Source organism: Leucopleurus acutus (assembly GCF_964270905.1).
Source record: "Leucopleurus acutus genome assembly, chromosome: 1".
In the NCBI taxonomy this organism is placed as follows: Eukaryota; Metazoa; Chordata; class Mammalia; order Artiodactyla; family Delphinidae; genus Leucopleurus; species Leucopleurus acutus.
Window position 1 is genome coordinate 85,211,912 of NC_139142.1, and position 21,023 is coordinate 85,232,934.

Genomic DNA, 21,023 nt, shown 5'->3' on the forward strand with positions numbered 1-21,023 from the left:
GTTTGGTTGTGTCACATCTAAAAGCTGTTCTTATTTATTGTTACTTCATTAAAATCTCAGTATACTTTAAAGATTGGGGTAAGTTTTTCAGCTTGGCTTTCTGTTGAATCACTTATGATGGATTTCATTGAGGCAAATAATGGTTCATAAGATGTTTTCAATGCTGTTATGTGGGTTTAGGCTACATATTACCCATCATTTTAACTTACATATTGATATGGATGGTGATACATCTGTTCCACAGATCTTGGGGTAGGTTATTTCAGTCTCTGGGTGAGATCTAGGCTAGCTCCAGATGAGATTCTATGATTCAGTTCAGGGGACTCCCGCAAAGTCCAGATCTATAGCAGAGAAGAGCATTATATTTTCACTGCATCTACATGCCATTGATTATAAGATGCATCCTAGTTTCAGACATGTTAAACTATGAAAAAAAATGTTATAGAACTCATGAAATACTGGCAACTTCTTCTGTTATATCTTTGTCATGTTTATACACCCAGGTTTTTCCAAATGAATTTGATATTCTGTCACTTCTTGCCCAAAATGAGTTTTGTAATGTGGCTTGGACTATTTCCTGAATTTTCTCAATGTGTCAGTTACTCTAAGTACATGAAATTTAATGTTTCTTAGAGCAGCTTATCTTGTGAAGTAATGCTGGTATATTTTTCTTTTTTCCAGGCTGACACCAACAAAGATCGTATTGACAATGCCAATGCCAGAGCAAAGAAACTCATTGACAGCTAAAGCTACTGCTGTACTTCTTTATCATTTATTCACTTCCCTAGCTCCTCCTTCAGTCATTACCTTTCCAGAGTTTGAAATTTTGGTTCCACACTCTTCTAATCGGGAGATGATGTGGAAGAAGATCTAGGAGTAACAGCCCCCCTATTCTTTTATTTTCTCTTTTTCCCTTGAGGGTAGACTGTGGCTTAGTTTTCCTTCTAGTACTTTCTTTCTCAGTCCATACTCTTAGGTTGGTTTTCATACATCATATATAATGTTATTTTTCATTCTCTCCATTTACTTAGCAAGTTCTTCTGCTTTGAAACTTTGGAAGCATTGCCAAAGACAGCCATGTCAAAGGCTGGGGGCAGTAGGGGCAGGCACAAGGAGGAGAGGCAAGAGATAAGAGGTTGTTACCTCAGTAAAACCTGCAGACCCTAAAGCCAAAAGTTGCATAACCACAGTGAAGATCTAGTTGGTTTTAATTTCTGTTTAAGTTGCAGTTTTTGCCAGTTTAGGCCAATGCTTGGTTTTGGAGCCTTATACACAATATTTTTGTTATACATCACAACTTTGCAACCTCTGCTTCAAATAACAGAATGAGTTTTCTTAAAGTGAGCTTAATTTCTGAACTCTTGGTGGTTCATCTATGTACATAGATTCTATGATCCCATTTCATATCGCACCATATAGGAACACATGGTATAAATGAATGGCTTTTTATTTTCATATTATTAATAGTATCATGGTCCCATTACAGGCCTATTAACCTCATAAATTTGTCATTAGTCTTTGAAGAAGAAATATGTAAATATGTATATATATTATGAGAATTTCTCTCTACAGCAGGGCTTAAAATTTTTTGGAAAAGTTTGACAAAGTATATCACGTGAATTCAGATTTACCTCAATGCCAAGAATTGTATAGATAGGAAAAAAGAAACTTGTTTTGATCTCAGGTAGAAAATAGTTAGATTACTTTGAGTTTTATGTAGCTTTAAACTTTTTTAAAAACTAGAATTTATTCTGTTTAAAAATGATTTAGAAAATTATGTCTTTGGTTTACTTATTGATGATTGCACTATGATTCTCTTAGCTTTTTGGATTCAACTTCCAGAATCACATTTGCTTAGATCCTGAACAGTGTTATAAGAATCTGATTGGTATTTGTCACCTTTATTTAAAAACTAGCTTCTGCACACTTCAAAGCTATTAATGTCGATTGGTTTGACCAATAACCACTGTTTGATCCTTACAATTAAATTTTGTAACTAACTAATGGAACTGTTTTTTCAAATAAGTGATGTGCTTCTGTGAGTACTTTTTGGGGGGTGGAAAGCAATAATTTTGTCTGCTCTTATTTGACAAACTGAATAGAGCAAAGATCCATAAATCAAAAGGCACTCCAACAAACACCTGACTTTATTAGCACCTTTCCCATTTTCATTGGAAATATAGGACTTTTCATTGCTATGATTTGTCATGAGGTTCCTTTTAATCATTACTAGTTGTTTTATTCATTTGAGCTTATAATATACTAGCGACTGAAAGTGTTTATGAGTGAAAACTGCAATGCACTTACTGGAGGAGATAGAGTTAACATGGGAACTTTCAAAGGCTGAAAAGGAAAATATTTATAGTGAGATTTAATTAGGCCCTAAGTAATAGAAATGCCACATGCCAAAAAGGAGTAGTTTGGCAGGTGGTAGTAAATGTGTGTGTATAATAAGAAGGTATAAAACACTGGGGGCTGTTCTATACTTAAATATCCTTCCTAAAAGCGTTAAAAAATTTTTTTAACACTATTATGGCTGAAGGAAATAGTTCTAAAGATACCAGTATGCTGTTCCAACAGTATAATTGGTTAGAAGTGTGAACTAAGGCACCATATTGTCTGGATTTACACTCTAGCTCTGCCACTTGCTGGCTGAGTGACTATAAAACCATTTCTGTGCCTCAGTTTCCTTGTGCGTAAAGTGGGATTAATGATTCCTACCTCATAGAGTTGCTGCGAAGACTTAATGTGGTAATGCATGTAAAGCACTTAGAGCAGTGCCCAGCAAACGTAAGAGCTTATTAAATGATAGCTGCTATTCTCTCTAGAGCGGAGCTCTTTTTGGGTCATGGATCTCTTCGTGAATTTGATGAAAGACAACACAGCCTATCTCTCCAGAGAAACAGACACACAAACACACACGTGAATCATGCATAAATGGGTCTTGAAAGCCCATCCATGGATCCCAGGTTACATATTTTTTCAAAGCTTCTGCTACTGAGAAAAGAGGAATGAGGACCTAGAACTTAGGCTCATAATACACTAGAAATAGAAGCTGTTGACTTAAAAGTCTTCTCCTGTGACACTGTCTGGAAACTTGTTTCTATTACTTTTGAAAGGTAGTGACTGAGGTGGTTAGCACAAGCTCTGGAGTCTGACCAACTGTGTTCAAGTTTTGGTTCAATCATTTACTAGTTTTGTGACCTTGAGCATAAAACTGACCTATAATTAAGGAGTTAAACATTATTCTCCACTGAACTTAATTTTTTTTTAACAATAAGCTCCCTCTTCAGGTTTCTGGTCTTATGACAGTGATCGTTATCCCCTATAGTTGTGCCTGTTTTTTTCTTCTTTCACAGTTTTAATTCATCATTTGTTTACCACATTTCAACTCTAGATCTTTTCATGTCATGTATGGATTAGGAATCTCCCCTTAACTTAAATTTCTACTTCCCAGACATCCTATACTCAATTGCTCTTAGAATTAGTTTCTTTAAACGCTATTCTTTAGGTTACTCCCTTACTAAAATCCTAAGTTATCCCAGTTACATTCCTAAGCATACTTATAGTTCTCAGGTTGATATTCAGGTTCCTTATTCTCTACTCATTTGTTTTTCATCCTAATGTAGTGTTTGCTCCAAGCCTTCCATTTCTGTACAACTTGCTAAATTCTATTTTAATGTTTTACAGGTAAAATAAATAGCACCATTTATTGAGCGCTTACTCTGTCATAGGCACTATTCTAAATGCTTTTATGTATATTTTCACCAAATCCTCATAACATACATGAGAGGTAGGAGGTGTTTCCCCATATTATGGATGAGAGTAAGTTGCTCGAATTCATAAAGCTAGTAAATGATAGACTTTGGATTCAAATCAGGATCTTTCTGACTCCAAGGCCCATGTTCTTACTCAGTATACTACACTGACTTCTAACCAAGCTCTAAAAGAAGGTAGGTGATTTAGAATCTCAGTCTCCAGACCTCAAGTCAACCCACTTTATTAGCTCATATCTAAGTCTAAATACTTGTGTACTGTATCTTTGGGCATATTACTTTACTTAATCCCTGCCCTCAAGTAGCTCAGTCTAGCAAGAGGCAGATGAATACAGAATGTGAGAAATGCTGCCGTAACAGATGGAGCAGTTAATTCGGCTTAGACTTCTCAGGAAGGGGCTTAGACATAGAAAAGGAGCGTGTTAGTAAGAGAGGGCATTCTGACTGAGCAAACAATGTAAAGACAGTTAAAGGAGACAGACGTTGCACTGTGGGTTTAAGGAGCAGAATAACCTGGTAAGACTGGGCAAGTGAATGAGAGTGAAGAGAGGGTATCTGGAAACAAGGCTGGGTCCAAGTTGTGAAAGTTAGCCATCAAAACGGGATTCTCTTAAGGGTAGGGATTTTTAAAACTCCCATTAATAAATGTCTTGGGACATTTAAGTTATTTAATTTATAAGTTCTGATTTATTAGATAAGTATTGATAAAATAGAGAAATGTTCAGTAGATCAATAAGATTAAGCATTAAACAAAGTTTATAAAAAACAAAACTCAATTTGCAATGTAAACTGACACCCCCATCCCTCCCCAGTTGAGAAACAGAATAACATGGGAAAAAGAGAACCTCTAGACCAGATTTAAGGTCAGAGAGACTTTCCTCATATAAACACTAGGCTCTTGTGATCTCTTGACGTAATGGTTAAACTAGGTTTGTAAAATGAGAACTAACAGTACGTGGTAAATGACAGCCCCTTGGCTAAGACAAAACATCAGAAAACAGCAGAGTTGTAGCTTTCTAAATGTTCATGCCAGTAACAGTCTGAAAAAATCTACTTTTATAGCTTCAGTTTCTCTTAATAAGCATGGTTTCCAGTACCACAAAATGTTTATAAGTCACATGAAGGCATTTCAGTACTCTTGCAACCCGAACAAGAACATAAAACATTTCTTATCAGTTTACTTTCAAACAAAGGGCCATTTACAGGTTAAAGTTTCCCTGTTGTCTTACTTTAAAGGATTAACCTTTCTTCCAGCCATAGTTATTAAAAAATCTTTAGTATATTCTCTCATTCAGAGAATAAATTTGATAAACATAAGTTGTTGTAAAATACTGTAACAGTAGCTTTTTGATAGGTAATTTGATTATTAGAGTTCTAAATACAAAAAGATGACCAGAAAAAAGAGACTGTTTCTAACAAAGCTTCAGGAAAATCTTGATTATTAAAACCCTTGTATCTTACAAGTTTTGCATACAGTTTTAGCTCTTCAGAGCCCTCTATCAATAAGGCACCTGCAATAGTAAAAAAAAAAAAAAATTGCTACTGCAGCCTTGGGAACACCTCTTAGTGTTGTGTTGTTGCTTCTCTGACAAAGTACACTTTTAATCAAGAGTCATACCTTTATGTACATCCTAAATTCCAAGTATAAACATTGCAATTGAACTAATGGACTGGAGTAAAATCATAAATCCTTAGATTAACCATAGCAGCCTCTCATGAATTATTTGAATTTCATAAAAATATGAAGTGTCAACACAGGGTGGAATGGCAAATGATTTTCTGAAAGCTCGCACATTGAGACACATGAAATTTCAAGCTGTTGTGTGGAGCTATTCTGGTACCAGGCAGCATCCCCTCACTGTATACATAGCAACTAGCTACTGGGTTTCTCAAAGCCAAACAAATGATGGTTTCAAAGATCAACATTGTCCTTTGCCCTATCCATGACTCAAAATGGAAGAGTCTTCCTGTGTTTGATTCCCTTTAGCTTATTTGAGATGAGCCCTGGAAAGGAAAAAGATCATTGAGTGAAATATAACCTCCTGGAATATCATCTCCTCACTGCAGATATCCTTGACAACAACAGGAGCCTTTCATTCAGCCAGATTGCAACAGGTTCCAAGTCAGTGTCCTGTATGGTTCACATGCTCCTGGAGAACATCATGCAAACTTCTTCTTGGTGGCTGTGAACCTCTCCATGTACTGAAAATCATGAAAGAATACATGTGTTATTTTCCCCTGAGCAAATAACTAACTTATTGGTTATTTGAGATTTTATGATTTTTTTTCCTTTAGTTTTTTTTTTTTTCCGGTACGCGGGCCTCTCACTGTTGTGGCCTCTCCCGTTGCTGAGCACAGGCTCTGGACGTGCAGGCTTAGCGGCCATGGTTCACGGGCCCAGCCGCTCCGCGGCGTGTGGGATCTTCCCGGACCGGGGCACAAACCTGTGTCCCCTGCATCGGCAGGTGGACTCTCAACCACTGCGCCACCAGGGAAGCCCATCCTTTAGGTTTTTATGGTCCTTCATTTCCTACAAAATCTACCTATTCTAGATGCAAATTTAAAGCACATGGTTTTGTGGGGTGTTTTTTTTCTTTCCTTTATATCTTAATAGGACACCTATCAAAAGAAAAAGATGCTTTACAATAAGCTGTCGAGAGAAAAATATCATCTTGGCACAATACCATTTGGCTGATTCTCAGAACCCACCTCCAAAATGGAGAACAAATCCTTACTGACATAAACGGATTATACATACGTCCCGTACCTAGAAACACTCGTGTGAGTTACTTCACCTTTCTCTTCTCTGGAGCAGTGACTAGAAATTCAGAAGTACACTAATACATACCTTATCATAGCCTTCCAGTTCTCGAAGTTTCTTTATTTCAAAAAGGTTGCCTTCTAAAGCAAGCAGACAGATCTGGGAATCACTGAGGATGCTCTGTGGAAGCATACTGAGCTCAAGACAATTCTCCTCCAAACGAAGAACTTTAAGGCGAGGACAGCAAGATATCTTCACTGAGATCTGAGCTATCTATTGAACAATTTATAAAAGGGATAATAGGAAAAAGTATAAGCACTGTAATGATTATTTTTTACTAAATTAAAAAATCTTTACTTGACTATTTGTCCTAGTTCTTTCTTCTACCACCTCCATTTTCTCACTACCCACACTCACTCCAGAAGCCTCTTGTGTTATCCAGCTTCTGTTACTACTACACTTTTTTGGGGAAAAAAAACAAATCTTTTTTGAAGGTCACCAGTGGCTTTTTGGAAACACATTTTTCTGACAATAAAAGCACTGTTCATTATAGAAAATTTGAGAATCATACGAGGTTAGAGAAAAAAGTTACCTGTAATCCATCACTGTAAACATTTTGGTACAATTACTGCCAATCTTTTACGTGTACATAGATGCCAACCACTTTACTGCCAAAGTCAAGGATTCATTGCCCTCATTCCCTGTTGCATTTGACTGTGCTATCCCTTGCTTGAAACTCCCACTTCTTGTACCTAAGTGCTGTGTTTTTCTTCCTATCTTTTGAATTATTCCTGATTTTTGGCTTCCCTTCTTGTTTGTATGGACATTTTTCAAGCAGCAGTCCCTAATACTTAATATTCAATCTTTCTAAACTTTCTCCTAGAAAGCTCATTCATTCTCTTTTTTTTTTTTCTTTTTTGCGGTACGCGGGCCTCTCACTGTTGTGGCCTCTCCCGTTGCGGAGCACAGGCTCTGGACGCACAGGCTCAGCGGCCATGGCTCACGGGCCCAGCCGCTCCACGGCATGTGGGATCTTCCCGGGCCGGGGCACGAACCCGTATCCCCTGCATCGGCAGGCGGACTCTCAACCACTGCGCCACCAGGGAAGCTGCCATTCATTCTTAAAGCTATCACTTCTTTTAAGCTATCTATCTACATTCATTTCTGCCCACCTCTATTCCACTCCTATGTCTCTGATTTTTACTAAAACACATTGGATGTTTCACCATCATAACCCACTCAGCATGCCCATTCCCAATAGCACCACTCTTCTTTTAGGCTCTTGAGCTCAATACCAAGCAGTTATCTTTGATTCATTCAGCTCTTCTGCCCTTTAAATGCTCCAAGCCACCTAGTTATATTTACTATGCCTGGTATCATCTCAGACCATCACCTGGGACCTTGTTAAAACTGCAAATTCTCAGACCCTACCCCAGACCTACAAAATCAGAAACAATGAGTGTGGAGCCCAGTGATCTCTTAACCAGCTCTCCGGGTTATTCTGATGCACACTAAAACCTGAGAACCATTGATTTAAGGCAGCATAGGTGAATGTGGAGCAAGTGCTCAATTTGCTTAACAAGTTTTTTCCAATATTTTTCCCCAAATATTCAGAATTTTTTTCCAAAAAGCTCAAGAACATACAAGAATATCCACTTTAAGGAAAAGATAAAGCCAATCTCATCCAAGACTGACTGAATTTCATCATAACGTAAGGTCAGGACATTCTAGAACAGTTTTGTCCAATAAAACTTATTGCAACTAGTGGAATGTTCTATATCTGTGCTGTCCAGTATGGTAGCCACTAGCCACATATGGCTGTATTAGCCATACTTGAAATATGGCTAGTGCAACCGAGGAACTGAATTTTTAAGTCTAATTTAAATGAATTTTAATGGCCATGTGGCTAGTGGCTACTGTAATGGACTCTGCAGATCAAGAAGCGTAGACACTAGAAAAACTAAAGACTACCCAGTCTCACTATGATCAGTGTTTCATCATTTGTGCCTTATGTCTAGACCAAAGATTGTTTCTGCAGTCAGATATGTGTTAACCAAAGAGTTTCTGAAGTTATGGAAATAAATTTTAAATACTGCAATTAAAGCTGTCCAACAAGCTCCAAAAATCCTACCACTGACGGTTTTTCCGCAAAAGCAGGACACACACTTGACAAAGATGTCAGCAAAAGGACAACTGAATGAACTCTGATGTCCAACTCTGAGAACATATGAGTTTAAGCCTCTTTTCCACTCTATCCTCCTGACATAGCTCCTTGCTAGATGATTAGAGGTATATTTGAGGATGATCTGAAGAACTCAAGGTTTGTGAAACAGAGGTTTAACTTTTGAAATTGCCTCACCATGTTACCCATCCTACCCTCCAAAAAACACCTACACAACAAACACACCCAGTGTCTCAACTAACTTCACGGCACTTTGGGCTTTGAAATTAGTCCAGCCCATAGAATAGACCTCTCTTCTAGCCTCTGATACCCCTCTCCATGATTACAGTTTAGAGAACAATTGTTTATTCAGGAGACCGTAAACCCACATACATGCTGTAGAAAAAAACCCTTAAGCTCTAGACCTGGTTCTGGTTGAGGTTGAGTTCGATGACCTGCAGCTCCTGCACTGTGTCAGGTATGCTCCGAATTTGGTTCTTGGAGAGATCCACTACATCCAGGTGCCGTAGGTTACAAAGTTGGGATGGTAGTGCTCTCAGCTGGTTCCCAGAGAGGCTCAGGGTCTTAAGGGCAGATAGTTGCCCAAAAGTAGATGGCAGCTCTCTCAAGTGATTGTTGTTTAGGCTTAGTGTCTCTAGTTTTTTCAGATTGCATAACTCATCAGGAAGGACAGCTGGCAAAGAAAAATTTAAAAACCTGAATCCAATACAGCTGAAAAACACCTTTGATGAAGTTGATAAAAACTATATGGCAGTCTGTTATGCCTCTTGTTAATATACATAGGCATTTCACATGTTGTGCCATTTTTAAGTATTGCATTTTTACCAACATCGTCTTCAGAAGGTGAGGGTGCCATCAAAATTCAGGAAAGCATTATGTGTATAATAGGCTCCTTTTGTGAAGGGGCCACTGCACAATCCCACAGCAATTTTGTGGGATTTGGAAGGCCCTCTCCTTCCCATCCCATCCGCCCTTCCAAATTAGCAGCAAAGTTAGCTCTGCTTACATTACACCCCAAAGATGGTCCCTTTCAAGTCCAAATTAGCCTCCTACCAATCATTACACCAGGAGAGGAGGCTTATATATGTAATTACAAGAGATAGAAAGCTTCAAGGACTCTGACATTCTTCTGCATCTTGAGCTCCTGAACAGTTTCATAACAAAAATCAGCTTGTAAGAAAAAAAAAACACCCTTCTTTTTCTTTTTTAAGATTCTGATACATTTATTTGAAAACCAGTTTAATAACATTATAATCGTACTCCACACTCTATTCCAAGAGAAAAACCACCCTTCTTAACAGCTGATAACTAGCAAAATTCCCAGGCGCAAAACCCATACTCAGTTTGTTGTTGTTCAAGGACAGGCTCTTCAGCAGAGTGAACTTCCCTATAATCATAGGCGGTAGACTCTCGATCTTGTTGTTGGACAAGTCGATGGTCCTGAGATTGCTTGTCAGCTTCTGCAACTCTGAGGGGAACTGAAGAAAGGGGCTCTCAGCGCGGAGAATCCCTTACCTATTAACTTCACCGCCCGCCGTCCCTCTCCCTTTAAATTCCCTTGGTCGGATCCCTCCCAGTCTCACCTCGGTCAGCCCACGGTCCTTAAGCTGAAAGACACCAGTTTTCTGCGCGGTTTCCACATGAGCGCGGAGGGCACTGTTTCCCATCCTAGCGCCAAGGCTCGGGTCTCTGCGGGAAGGAAGAGCAGCTGTCACCGCTCGGCCCTGCACCCAGCCACCCCGTCGGCCTCCCGGCTAGGTCTCAAGCTCCAGCTGTCACCTCCTGCCGATCCCTGGATCTTGGGGGCCAGCTCAAGAGTGGCAAGGAAGGGAAGAACACCAGGCCCCACCGCTTTTGCAGCTGTTCCAAGGCTAGACGCCGCTAGGAGCCTACAGAGGATCAGGGATCCCCGAACTCGCCTCCTACCCCTCCGCTCACAGCCGGCTCCGCAGGGGAGGACCCGGGACCCGCGCTCGCCTGGGATGCGCTCCCTAGGCTTCCGCCGGGTCGGAAACGCCCTGTGACGTCATCGAGCCGCGCGATGCGTTCCGCTCACTCTCCGCGCCACCCGGAAAGGCGGCTGCCAGCCATGGCTGAGGCGAAACCTTGGGACCCGGTGTCCGAGCCAAACGCTGCGGGGCTACTGCTGGGACATTTCGTAGCTTCGGGGTTGGTTACTCAGGTGCGTGGTGGGCGATGCCGTCATTAAGGGGGTGCCCACGGTGGTGACAGAAGATAGCTGTGAGGTGGTGGTGCTGGCTGCGGGAGTGGGTGGGAGGGTGCTGGCTGGGGGCTGTTCTAGAGTCGGGGCCGACGAAGCTTCTTGTAGGCAGCAGAAGTGACTGGTCCGCGATGGGTTCTGCAAAAGCGGGGCTCTAAGGAGATGGTGTTTCAAGTGTCTGGCAGGCGAGTTATCCCAGGTCAGTTCTTGGGCGGTAATAAAGACTAGTGTTACCCGCCTTTTTTCATCCAGTGATACCGCCTCTAGATTGTAATCGGTGGTGGGGTTGGGAAATAACGGGTAGGTGGTTAAAACATACGTTCCCAAAGAACGCTCGTTTGTGTGAAATATTGAAGCATTACGGGAGGCGCCGGGTACAGGAGAGCGCCAAGGGAAGCACGCATCTTTAAAGGCCGGGGGGGAACAAAAAAACATTGGTGAAAAAGACCCGAGAGACCTTGGAACATGATTGGAGGAAGGAATTAATTTTGAGAAGGAGAGAAGAGGGAGATTAGCCAAGGGGTGGTAGTTTTAGGTTCGGCGGGAAGAGCATGTTCATAGGCCAAAGGGAACAAGCCAACAGAGGGAGAAATTGAAGATGTGAGGGAATAATGGAATAGAAATGGCAGATGTGACAAGGGAATGGGAGAAGGTTGAGAGAAGGGAAAGAAAATTTGAGACAATGAGGAAGTTGAGGAATTTCACTAAAAAGGCAACTGAGAAAAATAGAAAAGGTAAAACCATCCACAGAGATTAGCACTATGCACATGATGAAAGATTTATGAAAAATAGACAACTTTTTATACCTAGAAGAGTCATTAGAGAATTCTACTATCTACTTACAGTAATTTTAAGATGCAGAAACTAAGACCTGAGGAGACCAAGAAACGTGTCCAGGGCCACTCAACTAGTGAAGTAGAGTTAGATCCCAGAGCTCTCCCTTTTCTGACACATTATATCATCTCTAAAATGAACTGTAATAGATGATAGATACTGTAACACTATCTTGAAAGAGTTTAAACTTCTGTTGAAGGACTTTTCTAGATTACTTGAAGACCTAGTAGCCAGACCTTATGGATTTGGGGGGAAACAAGGGGTAGGAATGAATGCGTTGGAAAATAGGCAAAACATAACCACAGCACTCCCCAGTTCTCACCTTCCTCACTTCTCTCCTGTGTTTTCTTGCTACCAGATTACCTAGTGCTCTCACCTGTATTGTCCAGTTCTGTAACAAAGTAATTTGGTAAATTCATACTATAAGACATTTGGGACTGAGAATTGGGCTGCGGGTTGTCTTTGGGACTATCTTCGTAGTGTCCTTCAAGTAACACTAATTAGACAGATACCTGTTTTGCCAATCCATAGCTCCATAAGACCTTGTTATAGGGACTTCCTTGGTGGTGCAGTGGTTAAGAATCCGCCTGCCAATGCAGGGGACACGGGTTCGACCCCTAGCCTGGGAAGATCCCACATGCCATGGAGCAACTAAGCCCGTGAGCCACAACTAGTGAGCCCAGGTGCCACAACTACTGAAGCCCGTGCACCTAGAGCCCATGCTCCGCAACAGGAGAAGCCAGAGCAATGAGAAGCCCACACACCCCATCGAAGAGTAGACCCCGCCCGCCGCAACTAGAGAAAGCTCATGCACAGCAACAAAGACCCAATGCAGCCATAAACAAATAAATAAGTAAATAAATGTTTTTTAAAAAGACCTTCTTATAATCTTACTGCACAGCTAGGCCCAGTGAGGAAACTTTGAAGATTTGTAGCATGATTTTACTTTAAGCAAACTTTACATATAAAAAACCTATTTTTATTACAAGGATTTATCATTGATTCTTTCAGAATGATGTATTATATGATCCCTTTAAGCAGTCCATCCCTTAAGTGCACATCCTCCCATGTGAATTAAAAATTGAGTGATGCTTAAAATTGTGATGTGATATGATACAACTCTTATAGAAAATGTTGTTTGTTTCAGCTTTGTTCTTTTTTTAAAAAATATTTATTTATTTAGGCTCCCTTGGGTCTTAGTTGCAGCACATGGGATCTTTAGTTGAGGCATGCAAACTCTTAGTTGTGGCATGCATGCGGGATCTAGTTCCCTGACCAGGGATCAAACCCAGGCCCCCTGCGTTGGGAGCACGAAGTCTTACCCACTGGACCACCAGGGAAGTCCCAGTTACTGAGCATTTATAATGTTTAGTTCTTTCTGTCTGGAATACCTTTTCCTTCCCATCCATCATGAGCTTGTTAAGGGCAGAGAGCTTGTTTCGTTCATCCTTGAATCTTCTATTGCCTAACTCAATAAATGTTGTAAAATTGATTATCATCAGTCAGCAAACATTTGCTATGAAGGGCCAGAGCATAAGTATTTGAGGCTTTTAGGTCCATAGGGTCGCAACTAGGCTGTTGTAGTATGAAAACAACATGAGATAATAAGTAAATGAACGAGTGAAGTTGAATTTCAATAAAACTTTATTTCTGGACCCTGAAATTTGAATTTCATATAATTTTCATGTGTCACAATGTTTTTCTTTTGATTTTTTTTCTCCAACAATTAAGAAATATAAAAACCATTCTTAGCCCTTAAGCTATACAAAAACAGGCAATAGGTGCATTTAGTTCATAGGCTGTAGCTTCCCAATCCCTGGCCTATATGATATCTGAAGTTCTATCCTGTGCTAACATTCTAGAGAAGAAAAAGAGGATAGAAAAAATTATAGATGAAGCCAAGGGATGAACAAGATAATATTCTTATTCTGAGATAACCTGCAATTTAAGAAAGCAGTATAATATAGAATGAAAGGATAGAAAGGAGGTGGGGGGTAGGCTTTTTCAAGGAATAATTATGCCTGGACAAAACATTCCTTTATCTAAGAGAGGGAGAATGCGGAAAGAGACAGTATGAATGACTTGTAACCAATAGAGGTCATTTAATGAATCAGGTGAATGATTCCATAGCCCAGGAAGTGTTTAATTTTAGCCCCAGGAAGGTCTGAGAGACTATGTCATTTGTGTAGAAGTGATTCTCCAAGAATTTCAACTTTAGAATTTTTTGGTAAGCTATCAGCAATGCCAGTCTATTGTGCATGATGCCTTAAGAAATAGTACAAAGTGATTTTCTTCTTTGTTTTTCTTATTTTTAAAATATTAATATTTAGGCAAAAGATTTGTGATGGTGCAGGTTTTAAAAAACAGGAAATATACATTGCACTGTCCTACTCTGTATTTCATTTTTCAGGGGCAGCGTTGGACATAATATATCCTCATATTTTAGACACGTGGCCATGCTATTCCAACACACACATAAACTCTGACATATTGCTGCTTTCTCTGTTCACTTACCAATAGGAGATGTTAAATATATCTAAGAAATCAACTTCTTGCTTTGTGAACTTCTCCAGACTACAGCAGATCACAGATATTCAAGCTGAAATCTACCAGGTAAATTATGTTGGAGTTTTTACTTTCTACCTCTAGTATGGAAAAAAATCTTAACTGGCTCCAACAGTAATCCTCTTGCACGCAGAACAGTGTCTAGCACATAGTCGTATAGGCTTTTCTTTGCAGTAGTTAATAATAGTAGTAATGGTCATAGTAGTAGTTAGGAGTAGTAGCAGTAGCAGCAACAGGGCTTGAACACCAAAATGAAAAGATTCAGTAAATCCCTGGGCTCTCATAACAAATCATCCTCCTGGTCCCCTTAAATATTCCTGAGTTAAAGACTGTCCATTTTTATCAAAGCCTTTACTTCAGGCTACTTTCTGCATGAGCTAAGTGTTTTTTTGTTTCTAATGTAGAAAAACCTGGAAATTGAACTCCTAAGACTAGAAAAAGATGCAGCAGATGTTGTCCATCCTTCCTTTTTGGGTAAGTGGTTTAGTTAAATGAGTAATCATTGAAATTTCAACTTTTTCTTGGATTACTTTAAGCACTAGGCTATAAAATTATGATAATTTTTCCAGGTATTGCCCCAAAGCTAACACAGTCAGTAGAGCTTAAAAGACAAAGGCTGAGGAACTTTCCAGATGAAAGGATCCTAAAGAGACATGACAGCTAAAGCACAGGGTAGTCATGGATTGAATATTTGATTAGAAAATTTTTTTTTTAATATAAATGACATTATTGGGATATTTGGTGATGTTTAAATATAGGCTGTATTAAATATTGGTAGTATTGTACTAATGTTAAATTATCTGAATTTGATACTTGTAGTATAGTTATATAAGAGAATGTTCCTATTTTGGGAAATACTTGCTGAAGTTTTAGGAGTAAAAGGTCCTGACATCTGCAACTTACTCTCAAATTGGTTAGCAAAAATATATGTATGGGCGTGTAGAGAAGAAGGGGAAAAAAAGAAAACGTATCCAAATGTTAGTTGGTGAGTCTGGGGGAAATGTATATGAGAGTTCAATCAATGAACTATTCTTGAAACTTTTAAGTTTCAAATTTTTTCTAAATAAAAATTTAAAAGAAGAGACAACTGACAACCATTAACAATTCTGGGGAAAATATTGAAATAAAAGTAGCTTATAAGACAAATGCTTGTTTTTTAATGCTCTAATATAGAATATTAGAGACAGACACTTTATGTGAAGAATATGGCTCTGGCTATAAACACTGAACTAGGAGTAGAATTGGGAAACAAAGAATTTAGCACTAGATTGGGTTGTCAGTAGGAAAAGTAAGAGAAAATAGTTGAAAATGAAACTGGTATTGGTATTAAAGACAGCAAAGGGGAGATATTTAGGAGAGAAATGGTGGGATTAATTTTTGACCATTGATAGTATTAGTGACTTGAAAACTTGTCCTGTTGCTAATTATAATTACTGTTTCTGGTTTGTGTAGCACAGAAGTGTCATACTCTGCAAAGCATGAATAATCATTTGGAAGCGGTGCTAAAAGAAAAGCGGTCCCTCAGGCAAAGACTGTTGAAACCCATGTGCCAAGAAAACTTGCCTATTGAAGCTGTTTATCACAGGTTAGACTAAAAAGTAGACGTTAACAGTCACACATGTTCCCTGAGGGTAGTTTTTGTTTAGACTAATAGTTATTTCATAGCATAATTCATTAAACAGTATATGAGTGATCGTATCTATTAATATTGTTATTAATGCTGATACATTAAACCAGAAAGAAAATGCTTTACTTTTAAAGAATTGTAGCAATGGTTAAGAGAAAGACATTCCTTTTGCCCATTGTGTCTTAGGAATTATAAATAATGACTTTAATGAAAGAAATTAGATCCATAACATATAGTAAGGTGGATAAAAATCATTTTTATTATGTATAGACAGCTTTCTGTGATGTAAATTTATTGTTGCATTAATGTTGCCTCTATATAAAAATTCTGTTGGGGGAGTTTAAGCAGGGACAGATGAAAACAATGTCAACTGAAAGGAGAAAAATAACAGTTCTGATCTCACCTCTGCTGTTTATATGCCTCAAAGCCTTGGGCAAATGATTTAAGTTTTTGCCTTAGTTTCCCAATCCATAGAATGGGGATGCTTTCTATTGCTCTCTTTCTCATAGGAGTATGGAAGTTATCAAATTGAAGGTGTAGGTAATTATTAATAATAAATAACAGTAAAATTAAAAAGCAGTCATCTGGGGATCTGATGGCTAACTTTCTCCACCAGTGCCTCACTAACTGACCCTGAGCAAATCAATATTTCCTCTAAGTGTCAGATCTTTTATCTTGCAGTAAAATAATAAATATACAAATCCCATTCTTGTGGATATATTCAGTATCTATTCAGTGTAGTTAAATATCATTAATGTGTATATTATACATTATATATATCAGAAGAACTGAGTAATAGTTTTAAGGCATTTTGCAAATACAAAGATTCAAAGTAGTTTCATGTGTAGGCTATTTCAGTGAAGTACATTTATCCTTATTGTCTTCACCCATCACCAAGAATGTGTAGATTGAAATGGAATGAGGTTTTACCTAGAGAAATTTTTTTTAAGTTCTTCACTCTTTTTTAAAAATTTATTTATTTTTTAAAGTTTTTAAAAATTTTATTTTTGTCTGCCTTGGGTCTTCGTTGCTGCGCACGGGCTTTCTCAAGTTGCAGCGAGCAGGAGCTACTCTTCGTTGTGGTGCACGGGCTTCTCATTGCGGTGGCTTCTCTTGTTGCAGAGCACGGGCTCTAGGTGCGCAGGCTTCAGTAGTTGTGGCACGCAGGCTCAGTAGTTTGTGGCCCACGGGCTTAGTTGCTGTGTGGCATGTGGGATCTTCCTGGACCAGGGATTGAACCCGTGTCCCCTGCACTGGCAGGCGGATTCTTTTTTTTTTTTTGGCGGTACATGGGCCTCTCACTGTTGTGGCCTCTCCCGTTGCAGAGCACAGGCTCCGGACACGCAGGCCCAGCGGCCATGGCCCACAGGCCCAGCCGCTCAGTGGCATGTGGAATCTTCCCGGACCGGGGCACGAACCCATGTCCCCTGCATCGGCAGGTGGACTCTCAACCACTGCACCACCAGGGAAGCCCCAGGCGAATTCTTAACCACTGCGCCGAAGTCCCAATTTTTTACTTATATGAGAAAATTATTAACATTGATGTTTGTCTAACATTAGATTGGGCTACAGATGTGATTAGTGTTGTCTCTTTCTGTTTTTGTGTTTGGATGAAAAGTTAATTCCTGTTTAAATTGAAAGAGAAGAACCTTTTTTTTTTTTTTTTTTTTTGCGGTATGCGGGCCTCTCACTGCTGTGGCCTCTCCTGTTGTAGAGCACAGGCTCCAGACGAGCAGGCTCAGCGGCCATGGCTCACGGGCCCAGCCGCTCCGCGGCATGCTGGATCCTCCCGGAGCGGGGCACAAACCCGCGTCCCCCTCATCGGCAGGCGGACTCCCAACCAGTGTGCCACCAGGGAAGCCCAGAAGAAGAACCTTTTTTATCACTGATATTTCCATGAATGCAGAAAGGTTATTAACGGCTCATTGGGTGGATTGTAATTCTCTTAATTTCATATTAAAAGTCCTAATTAAAGGGAAAAAAGAGAACACAAAATACCTGAAGTAAAAAAAAGAGTTGACTTTTTTTCTCCCTCCTTCAGATACATGGTGCATTTGCTGGAGTTGGCAGTAACTTTCATTGAGAGATTAGAAGATCATCTTGAAATAATTAGAAATATCCCTCATTTAGATGAAAATCTAAAGAAAATGGTGAGTATTACCAATAGCATTTAAGTACCTCATCAACTCCTTTCACATTGCTTTTAGCTATCTTTAGTTCTTTTATACTAGAATCTCAAATGTGTGATCTCCTTGTCTAACTTCTTTGTTGGCTAATATTATGAGCAAATTACTTTTTTAAAATCAAGATGCCTTTTCTTTATTTAGAAGTCATTTTACATTGTTTTATTCCAGTATTTATTAAATATGTGTTATCTTCATTGTGCAAGGGACTGTGCTATAGGTATCATGAGAGATAAACAGATATGACCAATCCCTCTCCTCAAATTCTCAAGGTTTGGTGAGAGAAAGTGTAAGATACTCTCTACTTTATAGTATTGTATTTGCACAGTGAGTGCAGCAGAGAATTATAAAGAAAATGCTGTCTTTTAACACTGGGAAGGAGGTGATTACTTTCACTTTAGGGAGATTAGGAATAGGATAGGAAGTAGGAATACTTGAATAAAGTTTTAAATAGGAGTTAATAGCAAGCTCCATCTTGAAGAATCAGTGAAAACTGGATGTGCATCAGAAAGAGTAGTTCCGCCGAAAGCAGCAGTGTGAGGAAAGCCATGAAAATTAGAGAGTACAGGTAGTTTGAGGGAAGAGTGGTACTCCACTTTGGCTGATGCTTCAAGGTATTGAGAGGGAGATTGACTCGGGGTTAGTTTATGGAATATTTTGAAAACCAGACTAAGAAGTTTAGACTTTGTCTGAGTACTGGGGAATCACTGGATGTTTTTTTCTTTTGTTTTTTAGAGAAGGGCACAGAGGGTTGACTTGAGCAGGACTGTACCTTAATCATGGAGAAAATATTGGATAAAGTAGACTGAGGCTTGTCACTCAAAGTATGGGCAGAGCATCAACATCACCTGGAAGCTTGCTAGAAATGCAGAATTGCAGACTTCATTCACTTTAGACCTTCAGAATCTGAATCTACATTTTAACAAGTTCCTCAGGTGATTCCTATGCACATTAAAGTTTGACGAACTGTGGGTTAGAGGACTAGGCAGAGGAACAAAAGGCAGAGGAACTTGGAGAATAGTCATTCAGATAAAAGATTTAAAGCATAGGAATACAAAGGATTGTATAGATTTTTAGATTTTTGGAGGTCAAATTTCTAGCACATGGCTACTATTTGGACAAGGGACACATCCAAAGAATGAAGTTTCTAGCCTTGGGGACTTGAGGATAAGTAGGATCAAGAGATTAAAGAAGCCAATGAGTTTGTTTTTTGATATGTCTTGCAGAGACAGTAAATGTTCAGTCATGGTTTGTTGAACTGTGGTTAAATCAAGTTTGAGATATTGAATATGCATCTAGATGGAGATTTCCAGCAAACTGAAATGTAGGACTAAATTTTAGGAAGAAGATTAGGTTTGACAATATAGATTGAGGGTCATCTGCATTGAGGTGATTATTGAAGACAAAGGAGAGATGAACTCACAAAGAAAAAGAACATGTAGGACAGCACAATTTTAAGGAACCTTTGTATTAAGGGGCTGGAAAGGATGAGTTGTCAACTTTTGGTGTCATAATTACTTATGATATAGTAATGTATTAATGACACATGATTTCTCTCCTGTTTTCCCCTTCTTTCAAATGTTATAGAGCACAGCCTTAGCAGAGATGGATATTTTGGTGGCTGAGACAGCAGAACTGGCAGAGAATATACTCAAGTGGCGAGAACAACAGAAGGAAATTTCCTCTTGTATCCCCAGAATGTTAGCTGAAGAAAATTTTCTTCATAAATATGATGTTACAGTGCCTCCTTAACCTTTTATTTCTAAAATTAATGTTCAAACTATTAATGAAAAGTAATTATCAACTTTTTATTTTTGTTTAATTATATGTAGTCATGTGAAATCCATTTCTAGTCAATTATAACATGGGTATTTATAGACTTTGCCACTAGCAATACTGAAAGAGCCCTCTTTATATTGAAATACCGAGATTCCAAGTTCATTAAGACAAAACTGAGTTTTCCTTTGTTTTTCATGTATTTTCATTCCACTTTTCAATAAAACTCAAACACAACTATAATTAACGTGAGTGCATTAACCATATCTTAGGCAGCAGACTTTATTATGTTGTTTTTTAAAAAAATGCTTGTTTCTGGGTTCGAAGAGTCTTGAATCTGAAAGTATGTTGCTTATTCCTGTGAAATTGTCGCTAAGTATGCAAAAAACAGCAAAATAGCAGACCTGACCACTATGCTTTGAAAGGCCTGCTTGTAAGGTTGGTCCTTGGCTGGCATCTGGGAACTTAGATTTCTAGGGTTCCCTCCACTCTCACTGATAAGAGTTGCTTGCTGTGACTAAGGCGTTTGTACGGTGTGGTTTGTGCTGAACACCAACTTTCTTCCCGGGAGTCTAGAATTTTGGTATATGATAGGCAGAAGGTACCTATGTGACTATCCCGCAGTAATAACCCTGGCACTGCATCTTTAATGAGCTTTTGTGGTAGACAGCATTTCACACATGTCACAACTCAGTTGCTAGGGGAATTAAGCACCTCCTGTGGTACTCCACTGGCAGGGACTCTGGAAGATTGTGCCTGGTTTCCCCCGGACTTTGCCCCATACACCTTTTCCTTTGCTGTTTTGCTTTGTATGCTTTTGCTGTAGTAAATCATAGCCATGAGTACAGTCATATGCTGAGTCCTATGACTCCTCCAAGCATATCATCAAACCTAGGAGGTGGGGAGGGGGCTCTTGGGGACCTGACACACTAAGCAATTGCAGAGGGTGTTCACTGGCAGCCTTAGAAATAGGCAAAGAAGAAAAGTAGAGCAAAGCAAAGAAAAAGGCACATTATTGTAAAACTTACAGAGGTTTTACCTTACAAATTGCGCAGATATTTTACCTGAGATTATTATGCATATAAAAGGGAGTGGTAT

General features: G+C 39.3%; 3 protein-coding genes across 5 annotated transcripts in view; 2 read left to right on the forward strand and 1 right to left on the reverse strand.

Moving 5' to 3' along the window:
- The window catches only part of SNAP23 (synaptosome associated protein 23), a 35,509-nt gene extending 33,189 nt beyond the window's left edge, over positions 1-2,320 (forward strand). Inside the window, exon 8 of the mRNA XM_082835602.1 lies at positions 682-2,320. Coding sequence (XP_082691728.1) covers positions 682-747 — 66 coding nt within the window. The 3' untranslated portion in view covers positions 748-2,320. The remainder of the gene's footprint in view (positions 1-681) is intronic.
- Positions 2,321-4,454: 2,134 nt separating this feature from the next.
- LRRC57 (leucine rich repeat containing 57) lies at positions 4,455-10,683 on the reverse strand. Its single transcript, XM_082835485.1, has 6 exons — positions 10,499-10,683; positions 10,303-10,408; positions 10,059-10,197; positions 9,124-9,392; positions 6,625-6,810; positions 4,455-5,978 (listed from the first exon to the last, which is right to left on the reverse strand). Exons 2-6 carry the CDS (start codon positions 10,384-10,386, stop codon positions 5,937-5,939), a joined length of 720 nt encoding a protein of 239 aa, XP_082691611.1. The 5' UTR covers positions 10,387-10,408; positions 10,499-10,683; the 3' UTR covers positions 4,455-5,936.
- Positions 10,684-10,793: 110 nt separating this feature from the next.
- On the forward strand, positions 10,794-20,146 carry HAUS2 (HAUS augmin like complex subunit 2). 3 transcript variants are annotated; one of them, XM_082837808.1, is made up of 6 exons: positions 10,794-10,901; positions 14,295-14,387; positions 14,744-14,813; positions 15,792-15,924; positions 18,008-18,116; positions 19,737-20,146. In XM_082837808.1, exons 1-6 carry the CDS (start codon positions 10,809-10,811, stop codon positions 19,899-19,901), a joined length of 663 nt encoding a protein of 220 aa, XP_082693934.1. In that variant the 5' UTR covers positions 10,794-10,808; the 3' UTR covers positions 19,902-20,146. The 3 variants fall into 3 exon arrangements, with proteins under 3 accessions (XP_082693934.1, XP_082693936.1, XP_082693935.1); XM_082837810.1 differs by lacking the exon at positions 19,737-20,146 and adding an exon at positions 18,885-19,067; XM_082837809.1 differs by lacking the exon at positions 14,295-14,387 and having other exon boundaries at positions 10,795-10,901.
- Positions 20,147-21,023: the final 877 nt, after the last annotated feature.

Coding starts and splice junctions, on each gene's coding strand:
- LRRC57 (XM_082835485.1), bottom strand. CDS start 10,386: ATGGGAAACAGTGCCCTCCGCGCTCATGTGGAAACCGCGCAGAAAACT. Junction 10,198..10,302: donor AGGACCGTGGGCTGACCGAG/GTGAGACTGGGA, acceptor CCCTTTCTTCAG/TTCCCCTCAGAGTTGCAGAA. Junction 6,811..9,123: donor TCAACCTCAACCAGAACCAG/GTCTAGAGCTTA, acceptor ATTGTTCAATAG/ATAGCTCAGATCTCAGTGAA.
- HAUS2 (XM_082837808.1), top strand. CDS start 10,809: ATGGCTGAGGCGAAACCTTGGGACCCGGTGTCCGAGCCAAACGCTGCG. Junction 14,814..15,791: donor TGTCCATCCTTCCTTTTTGG/GTAAGTGGTTTA, acceptor TGGTTTGTGTAG/CACAGAAGTGTCATACTCTG. Junction 15,925..18,007: donor ATTGAAGCTGTTTATCACAG/GTTAGACTAAAA, acceptor TCCCTCCTTCAG/ATACATGGTGCATTTGCTGG.